Genomic DNA, 11700 nt, shown 5'->3' on the forward strand with positions numbered 1-11700 from the left:
GGGTACCAATTTAATTTTTAAATTCAGAGCTTATTCGAGCGGCGCTTATTTATCAATTCTATGTTATACTTTAAACACCTAAATTATAAGTTCACTTATAAACTGACTGAGTGACTTGTATACAAGTTGTGACGCTGCCTAAGACGCGTCTCACAAAGTTCCTCATCGTTTTGGATATGCACGTTGCAACTTAATTAAATCAAAACGGAGGATATTTATAGATGTGTATTTAATGTAGACGTACATAAGTAAAAAACCAATTCCTTTTGTTGAAGTTTCAGTTTTTTCAACATTTGGCGGGACCTCAGCATTGATTTAGTCGTTATGCGACCGACAATTATTTACACTTGATACTCGAGTCCAAAAGGCTCTTCCAAAGATTGTATTGTTCGCTTGGCTTGATCATGTGCACGCTGATCGCTTTGCGTATGTTGCACGGAAGGAAAGAGGTTCGGCTGTTGCGAAATTCTTTGGCATGCAGCCTCATAATCTCCAAGCTCTTGGACACAATGCCCGTGATGAAGACATCCTCGAGTTGCATATAATACGTGTTGAGCGATTGCGTGTATAGCTCATGTACAATGTCTCCAGTGAGTAGGTAGGCGGGTCCGGTGGTAAACGTTGGATACTGCAGGCCACTATATAATTTGTATGAAACAAAATACTTGGACTTGCTACTGCGGACAGGTTTCCACCGTCTGGCCAAGCGACCATAGATCGTACGTGTATCCTTGTGCCCATCTATGAAGTCGAGCAGTCTAGGAACATTGATGAACATATCGTCATCTGTCTTGAGGATGTATTTCACCCGTGGGCAGTGCATGTCTGCCCATTCAAGCATAGAGATCGTCTTCAAGGTGAGATTGAAGTACGAGTCTATAAAGTTTCCACGTATCATATCGCCATACATATAATTCTCCTTATTGAGAGACTCGTTTAGGGTCGCATTCGTGGTCCGGCCAAGGACAAAGGCCATGCCCACATCTCGCCTGCTTGCATAGTGCATCCAGGTCTGTCGGATGGACATTCTCGCCATAAAGTGGCTCTGTGCTGAGGTGATCAGAATGAGCAACCTCAGAAATAGCCCCCTGTCTATACATATCCTCTTAATATCAAGCTCTTCGTTGAGATGGCCGGGTTCATAAACTGTTCTTGTAAGCACTGGAGTAAGTAAAGGTAATGCGGGGATCTCACTTGATGTATTGGGTACGCTGCTACTGCCATTAATGGAGCTTACAATGGGCATGGTATTCTGTTGGCTCTTCATTAGAGACTCCGACGACTTGGGCTGTTGAGTGGAATAAGCCAAAAAGAAGGGAGCGGCTTCAATATTGCTATGCAATAAACTAGCTCCTTTCACCTCCAGCTGTTTGCTTGTTTCTGAGGAATTCCTTTCTTTTCTTTTCAATACATTCCGTTCTATTAAGTGGAATTTGTACGATTAAAATGTGGCCTAGATGGGCTGTAATTAAGGCTTACTGATGGTGCTGCCATAATGTACGCTGCTGCTTCTATGCTCGATCCTGCGGCGCATCGGAAGGGTTCCAGCCGAATGCAAATGTTTCAGCGGCAGTATATCTTTCGTCGAGAAAGAGACGTATATGAAGATAATGATAATGACAGCATTCAAGGTCATAAAGAACGTCATCCTTTTGCTGTTCGGATTACCCATGGTTTGGGTTCTGCAGCGTTAAATTCTTCTCTTGTATTTCGGTTTAAACGAGGATATTAGCTGCAATTTAATAATCAATTTAGAAAAGCCATTCTTGTCGGTGCTTTTGGATTTGTCACTTACCTCCTAGAGTGTCAAGGCAAAGCCTTGCCCTGCACAATAAATTTTTTAAATTTATGCCAGTTTTTGTAAGCTTCAACTGTCAACTGCCAAAGGAAACTTTGATCATCCTCTGTAGTTCCTACTCAAACTCCTTCAAGGGCGTTTCTCGCCTTCTTGCAGCGTTTCCTTCTGCACTTCTTGAAGCTCTGCCGCATGTTTAACGCGTCGTTTGTATCGAAAACTATTATATAATGTTCCAGCAGTTTTTCCGTTGCTCCGCCAGTGTTCCAATTTCTCATCGGGAAAGAGCCGCACCACATCTCTCTCCAAGGCGTAGCTCTGCTGAAGCGTCATATTTATTTTCCTTGTCAGAAAGTAGTTGACTATCATCTTGGTCAATTTGTTTCTCAGTGATCGCGTGAGGTTTTTTTTATGAACTCGAGATAGCAGAAACTTGCCTTCGTCGTCACTTTGTTTTAGAATGCCACTAACAGTTATTTTTGTCCACTGCCTTGCCTCATTGTACTCGGTCGATGTGGGGGAATACGATCCTCGGTTTCCATCTTCTGCTCGGGATGCAGCCTCATCATCACCATCGCTGGGCGTGCCCAGTTCCAGCCGGGTGTGCGTAGACGTCTGGTTCTGTCTTGCCGTGGAGGGCGGCTTCAGTGGCATATCGTCATCCTCGTCGTCGTCAGTTTCCAGAATTATGTCGTAGATAATGCTACCATCGTCCTCCGGATCCTGTTCACTCTCCTGAATGGCACTAATGTGAGCACTAAGGCACTCAGTCAGGTGAGCCTGCAGCTCGTCTTTGCTCGAATATTTCCGATCACAGAGGTCGCACTCAGGGAAAGTGTAGAGCAGTGAGTTGATCTGGTGATCCGTATATTTGTGGAAATGCAACGCGCGATTGCTGTCCGATCGCCAGCCACAGTCCTCGCAGAGCGCCCAGCGGTCAGTGGTTCTCTTGTGCTTCTCTATTAGATGGAGTCTGTAGTCACCATACGATGGAAGGCTCACACTGCATTCCAGACACAGCCAGGGACCTGTTTGACGCCAATTTAAATGAATGTTTATTATAAAATTGAAGGGGAATTAGCAGACTCACCAGTGGTAGTCTCAGCACCCTGCGAAGACAGAGTATCCTGCGTCTGGCGGTCACTGCCACGCTTTTGGGCGGATGTGGATTCGGAGGATTCATGCGAAAATTCAGACGACCTTTGCCGGGATCCCTTCTTCTGCTGCGTAGTTAGCAACGGAGTACATTTGTCCATTTTGAATGAAACATACAGCTTCTTATGATGCGTTGTTGAGCCCGAAGCCGCTGGGACTTGCCGGGTACTCGCTGTAGCTGTTGCCGGAGAACCGAGCTTCGCAGGTGAGTTTCCCTTCTGCGCGGGTCTGTTCGCGTGCTTATTTTCGGACATGATGATGTTCTTCTGAAAATACGCTTTCTTCAATTTTATAATGTAAATGTATAACTGTGAAGAATAGTTTTCAAATAAAATAATAACAACAAACACGGTAGAGCTGGGAAAAAAATGGATAGCGCCATCGATACTATCGATGATTGAAAAACCATCGGCCAACAATACATACAGATGCACATCTTATTCCGTACACTGCATTTTTGCATACTTTCCATGAAGAATTATATAAGGACGTCTCGTCGGCAGAATTGCTCCCCTAACAATGCTGTCAATACGTGCGACTGAGAGGGCTCTGCGCTGTAAGTGTGAGTGAAACGACAATAGAGTGTGCTGATTAACCCTTTGATGGCATGGGGTTTAAAGTTGCCCATTGCAAGAAAAAGAGTTGAGGTTTTCTTTTTTATCTTGATTTTTAATAAAATACTATTTGAAAGTAGTTGGTTTTTTGTTTTTATATTTATTAGGGTCTTAATTTTAAAAGAAATTGCAACCTTCTTGTTTCAAAAAATAAGAAGTGCTGAACTCTAAGGGAGCAAAACGAACTAAGGCAGCCGACGCGCAGCCGACGAGACCTCCTTATACAATTCTTCATGATACTATCTTCATATTACCTCATTTACTAACACTGTCCACTGTGTACGTCAGCTGTCAAAACGAATTTTCACGGCTTATTGTGTTTGTTACCTTTCTTTTTGTAGTTTTCTAAGAATAAAGTATTTTCCACAGTCGATGTTTATTGCAATTAATGTACATAAATGCGGCATGCATGCAGTGCATTGAGTGTCGTTTTGTGCAAGAGCTGAATCTGAACATAACTAACAAATAACAATGTCGTTTGTGGGCGGGGGTGGGGGCCAAGATGTGCACAAGTTTGTGGAGGCGCTGCAGGCCGATTTCAAGACGCTCTCACTTGAAACCAAGAAGAAGTATCCTCAAATAAAAGAGGTAAGTCGTGTCCTGTCCTGTCCTGCTGCTCTGCTGACGTGTGCCGCATTTTATGGTCGCATTTCTAATTGCGGCAACGTGCCACATATGTATGTAGCTATGTAACTGTGTGGGTGTGTGTGTTTTGTGTGCTTTGACTGAGTGTGTCACCCCATACCTTGCTGTTGGGGTGGGGGTGCTCCGTGCACCTGCCAGTGGGGGCTACGCAATTATGAAATTGATAGCAAAAACAAATAAAATTGATTTTGTGACAATTTAACATGGCCATTAATTTTCCCAACTACCAGGCATGCGAGGAGGCTATTTCGAAGCTCTGCACTGCTGGCAGCAGTCAGCAAAACTCTGTCTACTACACCGTCAACCAGATACTCTATCCCCTGGTGCAGGGATGCGAGACCAAGGATTTGAAAATCATCAAGGTAAGACACTCAAAGCAGACGCCATGTCTTCATGTCATATTCATATCTTATCGTTCTTTTTGCTGCAGTTCTGTTTGGGCATGATGCAACGTCTGATTACCCAGCAGGTGGTCGATCAAAAGGGTGCGCTCTACATAACCAACGCTCTGTGGACCCTCATGGAGAACAACATCGAGGAGGTGAAGGTGCTGCAGACAGTGACCCTCCTGCTGACGACCAACACAGTTGTCCATGGCGACACGCTGGCCAAGGCCTTGGTGCTGTGCTTTCGCCTGCACTACACCAAGAATCCCACAATTGTCAACACTGCTGGGGCCACCATACGCCAGCTGGTGTCGCTTGTATTTGAGCGTGTCTACTTGGAGAAAGATTCAGTGCCTAGTCTGCAACAGCAACAGCAGCAGCCGAACAGCTCGAGCAACAGCCCGGTGGAGGCGGAAGGCGGAGCCGCTGCAGCCGGTCAAGATGTGCAAACCTTTGCCTCGGATGCATTTCTGTTGTTTCAGGATCTGGTGCAGTTGGTGAATGCTGAGCAGCCTTATTGGCTGGTCGGCATGACCGAAATGACGCGCACCTTTGGCCTAGAACTGCTGGAGGCAGTTCTCACCAACTTTAGTGCGGTTTTCCATGAGGTGAGTGCATTATAGAATATTATTTGTTAAGTTTATGCCATTAATTATAATATCCCCCACAGAGCAACGATTTCCGTTTGCTGCTCAAGGAGCGCGTCTGTGCCTTGGTGATAAAACTCTTCTCTCCAAATGTCAAACATCGGCAGCTGCCGGCAGCCAACAATGGAACCGCACCAGTGCCCGCAGAGAAACCCTATTTTCCTATCAGCATGCGACTGTTGCGTCTGGTGGCGATTCTGATACAGAAATACCACACCATATTGGTGACCGAATGCGAGATCTTTCTGTCGCTGATAATCAAGTTTCTGGATCCAGACAAACCAGCCTGGCAGCGGGCCCTGGCTGTGGAGGTTATACACAAGCTGGTCACACGCTCCTCGCTGATTGCCTTCTTCTGCAAGTCGTATGACCTGAAGAATCATGCCACGAACATTGTCCATGATATGATTGCGGCCATGGGCAGCTTTGTGCGATATTCTTTGATAAACGCATCCGTTATGCTGAATGGCCAACAGAATGGAGGAGTGCTTGGAGTGCAGCCCACCAGTTCGCTGTCCACTCTGTCTGGGAATAATCAGTGTGGATTCTCGTTTCGGGGAGCCTATCTGCCGCTCGTCGCCACCTACGCCCCTGGCGTATCCAAGGCAGTATAGTAAGTGGACATCCTTCTGTCCTGGATTATAATTTCTTATGGATATTCTCTCTTGCAGCTTGGAAATGCTGGATAAACTGGATGCCCCGAATATACCCGACAGCTATGGCATCTCGGTGGGACATGCCATACTCCTGGACATGACCCGTTCGATTGGTGGTGTCATACAGCGCACACCCGAGCTCCATCCCACCCACAACACGGCGATCATTACGGAGGAGGAGCACCAGCCGCTGTGCCTGCAGTTGGTAAATTCCAGCTGGTCCGGGCTGCTCAGCGCCTTCATACCTTTGGTGGAGACATCGATGGACGAGGCCACCACCGAAAATATACTAAAGGCCATGCAGAACTATGCGGCTTTGTGTGGCATGCTGGAGCAGTTGCAGCCACGCGATGCCTTCATTATGGCCATGTGTCGAGCCTCGTTTCCACCCCACTATGCTATGTCCATATTTGCCAATGCCACGCAAACAGACGGCGATGTGAGATGTAAGTGCGCGGAATCCCTTTGTGCATACCATAAGTTAATTCTTTATTCGGTTTTCGCAGGTCACACTCGAAGTGGTAGCCAGGATCTGAGCAGTCAGTTCCTCAACAACTGTACGCCCGATGACTTCCGGCCTCAGATTGTGGCCGTGGGCACGCCGTTGCCATCGGCCTCGCTGCCACACAGCGTCATGCAGGCGCCCGTAATGCTGACCAACAAGAATCTGCAGTGCATGCGTGCCATACTCTTTTTGGCGCACAACAATGGCGGCATACTGGGCACATCGTGGCACATGGTGCTGCAAACGCTGCAGCATCTGGTGTGGATACTGGGCTTAAAACCCTCAACCGGCGGCAGTCTCCAGGCGATGCCAAAGCCAGCCGTTGAGGCGAATGTTGGCATACAAACGGCTGTAATGGCGGATCTCCCAGTGCTGTCACAAATGCTAAGCCAGCTGTTTGAGTCCAGCCAGTATCTGGACGATGTGGCGCTGCATCATCTGATCGATGCTTTGTGCAAGCTCTCGCACGAGGCCATGGAATTGGCCTATGCCAATCGAGAGCCATCGCTGTTTGCGGTGGCCAAGCTGCTGGAAACGGGACTCGTGAATATGCCCCGAATCAATGTTCTGTGGCGTCCGCTAACCAATCATTTGCTGGAGGTGTGCCAGCATCGGCATATACGCATGCGGGAGTGGGGTGTGGAGGCCATCACTTATCTGGTGAAGTCTGCTCTACAATTCAAGCACAAAACGCCGCTCAAGGAGAACATGGTTTGGACAAACAATTATTAAATATAAATTAATTAATTAACCAATTAATATCAATCTTCCATAGGAGCTACAAACGATGCTGCTGAGTCCACTCTCTGAGCTGTCCACTGTCCTGCATGCTGATGTGAGGCAACGCCAGTTGGATTGTGTTCTCCAAATTCTAAACACAGCCGGGGAGATACTCTCTTTTGGCTGGCCAGCCATCATTGAGATAATTGGCGCTGTCAACGAACATCATGGGGAGCCATTGATACGCACCGCCTTCCAATGCCTACAGTTGGTCATCACCGACTTCCTCACGGTCATGCCCTGGCGTTGTCTGCCCCTCTGCATCAGCACGGCGGCTAAATTTGGATCCCAAACACAGGAGCTGAATATCTCGCTTACAGCGATTGGTCTGATGGTCTCTGATTGGAAAATTTATAAAATATTTAAATGAATTTTATAATTGATGGGAATTTTCGTTTGTTTTTTTGCAGTGGAACATTTCGGATTTCTTTAATCAAAATCAGGACAAACTGATGTCCACACAACTGCAGGATGTGGCCATATTGCCAGAGTTTCCGGGCACCGTGAAGATGCCACAATTCGACAAGCTCTGGATGTGTCTGTATGCCAAATTGGGAGAGCTGTGCGTAGATCTGCGTCCGGCTGTCCGTAAATCGGCCGGCCAGACACTCTTCTCCACCATCTCGGCCCACGGCAGCCTGTTGAATCCACCGACCTGGCAGGCCCTGGTCTGGCAAGTGTTATTCCCCCTGCTCGACAACGTCCGGGCCTTGAGCAGCTCGGCCAGCAATGAGAAGGTGGATGCCAGTGGCAATATTCTCATACATCATTCGAGGAACACCGCTCAGAAGCAATGGGCCGAGACGCAGGTCCTGACGTTGTCGGGCGTCTGTCGGGTGTTCAACACCAAACGAGAGCTGCTCCAAATGCTGGGAGACTTTGAGCGTGCCTGGTCTTTGATCCTCGAGTTCATACAGAATGCAGCGTTGAGCAAGAATGGAGAGGTCTCGCTGGCAGCACTTAAATCTCTGCAGGAGATCATGTACCACAATACCACAACAGAGCGAGGAGGAGGATCATCCCTTAAGGATCCACAATCAGCGCAAGAGCAGGATGAAGAGATCTGGACTGTAAGTAGATTGGAGTGATGCTACGGCTAATTCCTTTTCTTTTCTTATGTTTTGTTTTTGTTCCTATCTTAAGTACTTGAAAAGTATCGAGAAGCAGTTCTCCAATTTCCGTGTCAATCACATGGAGCTCTTTTTTGTAAGATTTCTGTTTATATTTTTAGAGTTTGGTTTCTTCTAATTAATTCTCTGAAATTCTTTTGCTGCCTTCGTTTATGTTTCTGAGCAGATTGCCTGGAACATTTGGCTCAGCATTGGCATGGAGAGCACCAAAATGTCCACAACGAAAGCACAGCCTCAGCAGCCCAGCAGCAATGGTGGCAGCAATGGCAGCCAGGATAGCCAGGAGGACTTTTACATTCCCAGTCAGGCTTTTCTGACGGCCCTCATACAAATCTTTCCCGCCATCTTTCATCACATTCAAGCCAAGTGAGCAGCAGAAACTATTATTAAACTCATTGCTCGCTGATGCTAAATTATTTGGAAACTTTATGTAGATTCAGCTCCACGGACTTTGACAAATTCTGCACGGTGCTGACGAATGCGGTGTGCATTCCCGTCCAGACCGATGCTGTGCCCTACATCATGTCCACTGTGTCCGATACGCTGCTGACGCCACTGCATGATGGCATTCTCGATTGCATGGAGCTAATACAAAAGGTGAGAGACTACTTTCCACTGTGTGAGAGATCTTTACTACCCCCCACTCTTTCTGTGTTTTGTAGGAGGCAACAAAGTCGGATTCGAATATCAGCCAGCTCATACCCGCCATTTTTCGCCAGCTGTTGATCTTCAGCAAGTTTGCCTGTGCCCCGCCCACATTCCAGCAGAATGTGGAGCACAAGTATGCCAAGTCCGCGTCGGGACACTATGCCAATAATGCCTCTGTGGAGGTGGTCAGCATGAACTACATACCTTTTGGGGAGAAGTCCATCAGTATTTGTGTGAAGCTGTACCAGACGACGGCCACAGAAGACTCTGTGGTGCATGAGCAGATCCTCCACGACATTGTCAAGGCTGTGCGCACACCGCTGGCCATGAAGTACAAGTGTCTGTCCTCTAGCACTTGGAAGCTGGCCATCTCGAGTCTGATCAGTGTGCTCCACACGGGCCTGAAGGTGGCCCGGGCCAAGCCGCAGCATTTTGCCAGCCTTTGGGATGATTTGGCTGATACGCTGGACAAATTTCTGTTTCCCGCCAGCGTGTGCACCATCGAGGATCGCGGCCTGGAGGAGATTGTCCTAGACGAGACCATCGATTGTCATGTGATTGAGCTGCTGCGGGATGAGGTGCTGCCACATGCCCACGAGATGCCGCACCAGTTCATTATGCAGATTGTGGTGCTGCTCAACAAGGGCTCCATTCACTCGGCCTCGGACACGAATATTTGTTACGAATCGGATTGGAAGCTGCGCGAGATCTTTGCCAAGACCTGCTTCGAGACGTTGCTGCAGTTCTCACTATTGGAGGATCATCATGCCACCAATAACAATCGCTTTAATGCCAATCTGTTGCCAGCTGGTGCCGCAGGAGCCGGCGGCAAGGACTTTGCCGGACGATTGGCGGTAACTGCCTTGCTGCATCGCTTCCAGGAAGTGCTCAAACGGTTCAATGACGATGAGCGCCAAAGCGGCAAGTGCCCTTTGCCCAGGTAAGAGATGAACACACTCCCGTCTTTAGTATTATTTCATTTTTTTTTCCTTTTAAGATTCCGCCTGTCGGAGATATCGTTTGTGCTCAAAGCCATTGCCACATTGGTGGTGTCCATGAAGAAGGCACCAGCCTCAAAGGGTATGTCCAAAAGTCTAAGCTGTTAGATCAGTCATGCCTTAAACTAACCATCTTTCATCCCCCCAGTTAACAAACCTGCCTGGGATCAATTGATTGGCTTGTATCCTTATCTCGTGGACTGCACCACTACCACATCGCCCGAGGTGTCACGATCACTGCGCGAGGCCCTGCTGCAGTACACAGATCTGTTGCAGGCGCCGCGTCTATGCGGTGCCACAACCAACGATAATTCTATACAATCGAATGGACAAGAGTGAAAGTATGCCTAGGCACAGATAGATAGTTAGAGATACATAGATAACCGGAACCTTGGAGCAGCTCTGCGATGTTTTGTTTTAGTTTTTTAAGTGCGAAGCGTTTGAATATATAAATATTTATTTTGTGCATAATTTATAAATGTTACACCTAACCCTAACCCCCCTTGCATAGATGCATGTACGTCTTCTACTCATCTATGTTCAATACTTACAAACCTTTACCTTTAAATCTTACGAGTATGCATATATATTTGTAAAAGTATTTTGTAGTTGAGCTATGAACTATATATGAAAAACTCCTTACTTGGTGATGATGGGACGAACCAGTTAACCAAGATAAAAAAGATACCCTATAAACACGGCTTGGCAAAGGGCAGATAAACAGCAGATTCCTTTAGTACCTTTTTCGAGACGCAAAGACAAAGAACTATACTTTAGCTATAGCAATCTACATACAATATTATATTATATACACACACAACTATCTATTTGTGTAGACGCATTTTAAAGTACAGACTTGCGTGTTATCTGAATCAAATATTAACCATTTAACCATGATGCAACCGGCAAACTTTGTAGTGACGTTTTTAAATAAAGCAAAAATTATTACCAACCGATAAGGCTACGTTTATTTATGACGTCAGATAACCGGCTATTGCCACTCATGCCCCTGTGCACACACACGATTGCCCATACTTATCTCATCAGCAGCGGGCTCCACTTTTTACCTTGACTGTGGGCCTCTGCGCATTCTTTGCGACATGGCAACAATTCAGCTAGCCGTCTGTCAAATATGGTAAGAATAAAGAGTCTGCGTGTGTGTATCTTGGGTGAGTTTATTTAAACCTGACATTTTTCGGTAGCGCTATGGCTCACCTGATAAAAGGCTCCACGTAAGTCGCCCAACATAAACCGAATTATCTCAGACCAATCTAATATTTCCTTTTAATAGCTGCTGTTGGGAACGGGTCCTAAGTTCCATTGGGTTTAGTTTATTACGAAAAGCGACAACTTCAAGACGAGTCAGTTCAAGGGTTTGTTTAATTCAAGACAGTTGAAACTGGGATTGATTCTCAGCGTCGTCCATTGAAAATAGGTTATCTTTGGCTGTCTTCTCTAAAAAAAATCTCGAAACCTCGTAGCACTGGGACCAATGGCCTTCCATCGTAAATACCTTATGAGTCCCGCCTTTGAACCTACCTTTCTTTATAGAAATATCAGCGAAAGAGAGCAATCATTTAATCTAAATAAAATTTTTATTTTAATTTGTTTCATTTTTTTTTGGTTGTTTTCTGCTTTTTGTTTTCATTTTAATCGGTATAATAAGTATAATAACATTTTTGTTGTTGTTCTTGTTTTCATTATTATTATTATTACTGTTAATGTTAATGTTTTTATAGTT

General features: G+C 46.3%; 3 protein-coding genes across 4 annotated transcripts; 1 reads left to right on the forward strand and 2 right to left on the reverse strand.

Moving 5' to 3' along the window:
• Positions 1-194: 194 nt before the first annotated feature.
• On the reverse strand, positions 195-1916 carry LOC117901773 (beta-1,3-galactosyltransferase 5-like). Its single transcript, XM_034812673.1, has 3 exons — positions 1796-1916; positions 1480-1732; positions 195-1419 (listed from the first exon to the last, which is right to left on the reverse strand). Exons 2-3 carry the CDS (start codon positions 1670-1672, stop codon positions 338-340), a joined length of 1275 nt encoding a protein of 424 aa, XP_034668564.1. The 5' UTR covers positions 1673-1732; positions 1796-1916; the 3' UTR covers positions 195-337.
• Positions 1891-3299, reverse strand: LOC117901774 (centrosome-associated zinc finger protein CP190-like). The gene is made up of 2 exons (XM_034812674.1): positions 2886-3299; positions 1891-2823 (listed from the first exon to the last, which is right to left on the reverse strand). Exons 1-2 carry the CDS (start codon positions 3202-3204, stop codon positions 1928-1930), a joined length of 1215 nt encoding a protein of 404 aa, XP_034668565.1. The 5' UTR covers positions 3205-3299; the 3' UTR covers positions 1891-1927.
• A 537-nt stretch (positions 3300-3836) lies between these two features.
• On the forward strand, positions 3837-10911 carry LOC117900204 (protein MON2 homolog). Of its 2 annotated transcripts, XM_034810476.1 has the most exons (14): positions 3837-4152; positions 4440-4571; positions 4640-5203; positions 5266-5855; positions 5914-6344; positions 6405-7114; positions 7179-7517; positions 7594-8253; positions 8327-8389; positions 8480-8679; positions 8748-8910; positions 8976-9901; positions 9959-10041; positions 10108-10911. In XM_034810476.1, exons 1-14 carry the CDS (start codon positions 4036-4038, stop codon positions 10296-10298), a joined length of 5169 nt encoding a protein of 1722 aa, XP_034666367.1. In that variant the 5' UTR covers positions 3837-4035; the 3' UTR covers positions 10299-10911. The 2 variants fall into 2 exon arrangements, with proteins under 2 accessions (XP_034666367.1, XP_034666369.1); XM_034810478.1 differs by lacking the exon at positions 8327-8389.
• The last annotated feature ends 789 nt before the right edge of the window (positions 10912-11700 follow it).

This window comes from Drosophila subobscura, chromosome U, assembly GCF_008121235.1.
Source record: "Drosophila subobscura isolate 14011-0131.10 chromosome U, UCBerk_Dsub_1.0, whole genome shotgun sequence".
In the NCBI taxonomy this organism is placed as follows: domain Eukaryota; kingdom Metazoa; phylum Arthropoda; class Insecta; order Diptera; family Drosophilidae; genus Drosophila; species Drosophila subobscura.

Excerpts from the sequence above, each read along its gene's own strand:
- LOC117901773 (XM_034812673.1), bottom strand. The coding sequence starts at position 1,672 with ATGGGTAATCCGAACAGCAAAAGGATGACGTTCTTTATGACCTTGAAT. Across the intron at positions 1,420-1,479 it reads ACATTATGGCAGCACCATCA|AACGGAATGTATTGAAAAGA; the intron begins GTAAGCCTTAAT and ends TCCACTTAATAG.
- LOC117901774 (XM_034812674.1), bottom strand. The coding sequence starts at position 3,204 with ATGTCCGAAAATAAGCACGCGAACAGACCCGCGCAGAAGGGAAACTCA. Across the intron at positions 2,824-2,885 it reads GGGTGCTGAGACTACCACTG|GTCCCTGGCTGTGTCTGGAA; the intron begins GTGAGTCTGCTA and ends GGCGTCAAACAG.
- LOC117900204 (XM_034810476.1), top strand. The coding sequence starts at position 4,036 with ATGTCGTTTGTGGGCGGGGGTGGGGGCCAAGATGTGCACAAGTTTGTG. Across the intron at positions 8,254-8,326 it reads AGGATGAAGAGATCTGGACT|TACTTGAAAAGTATCGAGAA; the intron begins GTAAGTAGATTG and ends TCCTATCTTAAG. Across the intron at positions 8,390-8,479 it reads ATCACATGGAGCTCTTTTTT|ATTGCCTGGAACATTTGGCT; the intron begins GTAAGATTTCTG and ends GTTTCTGAGCAG.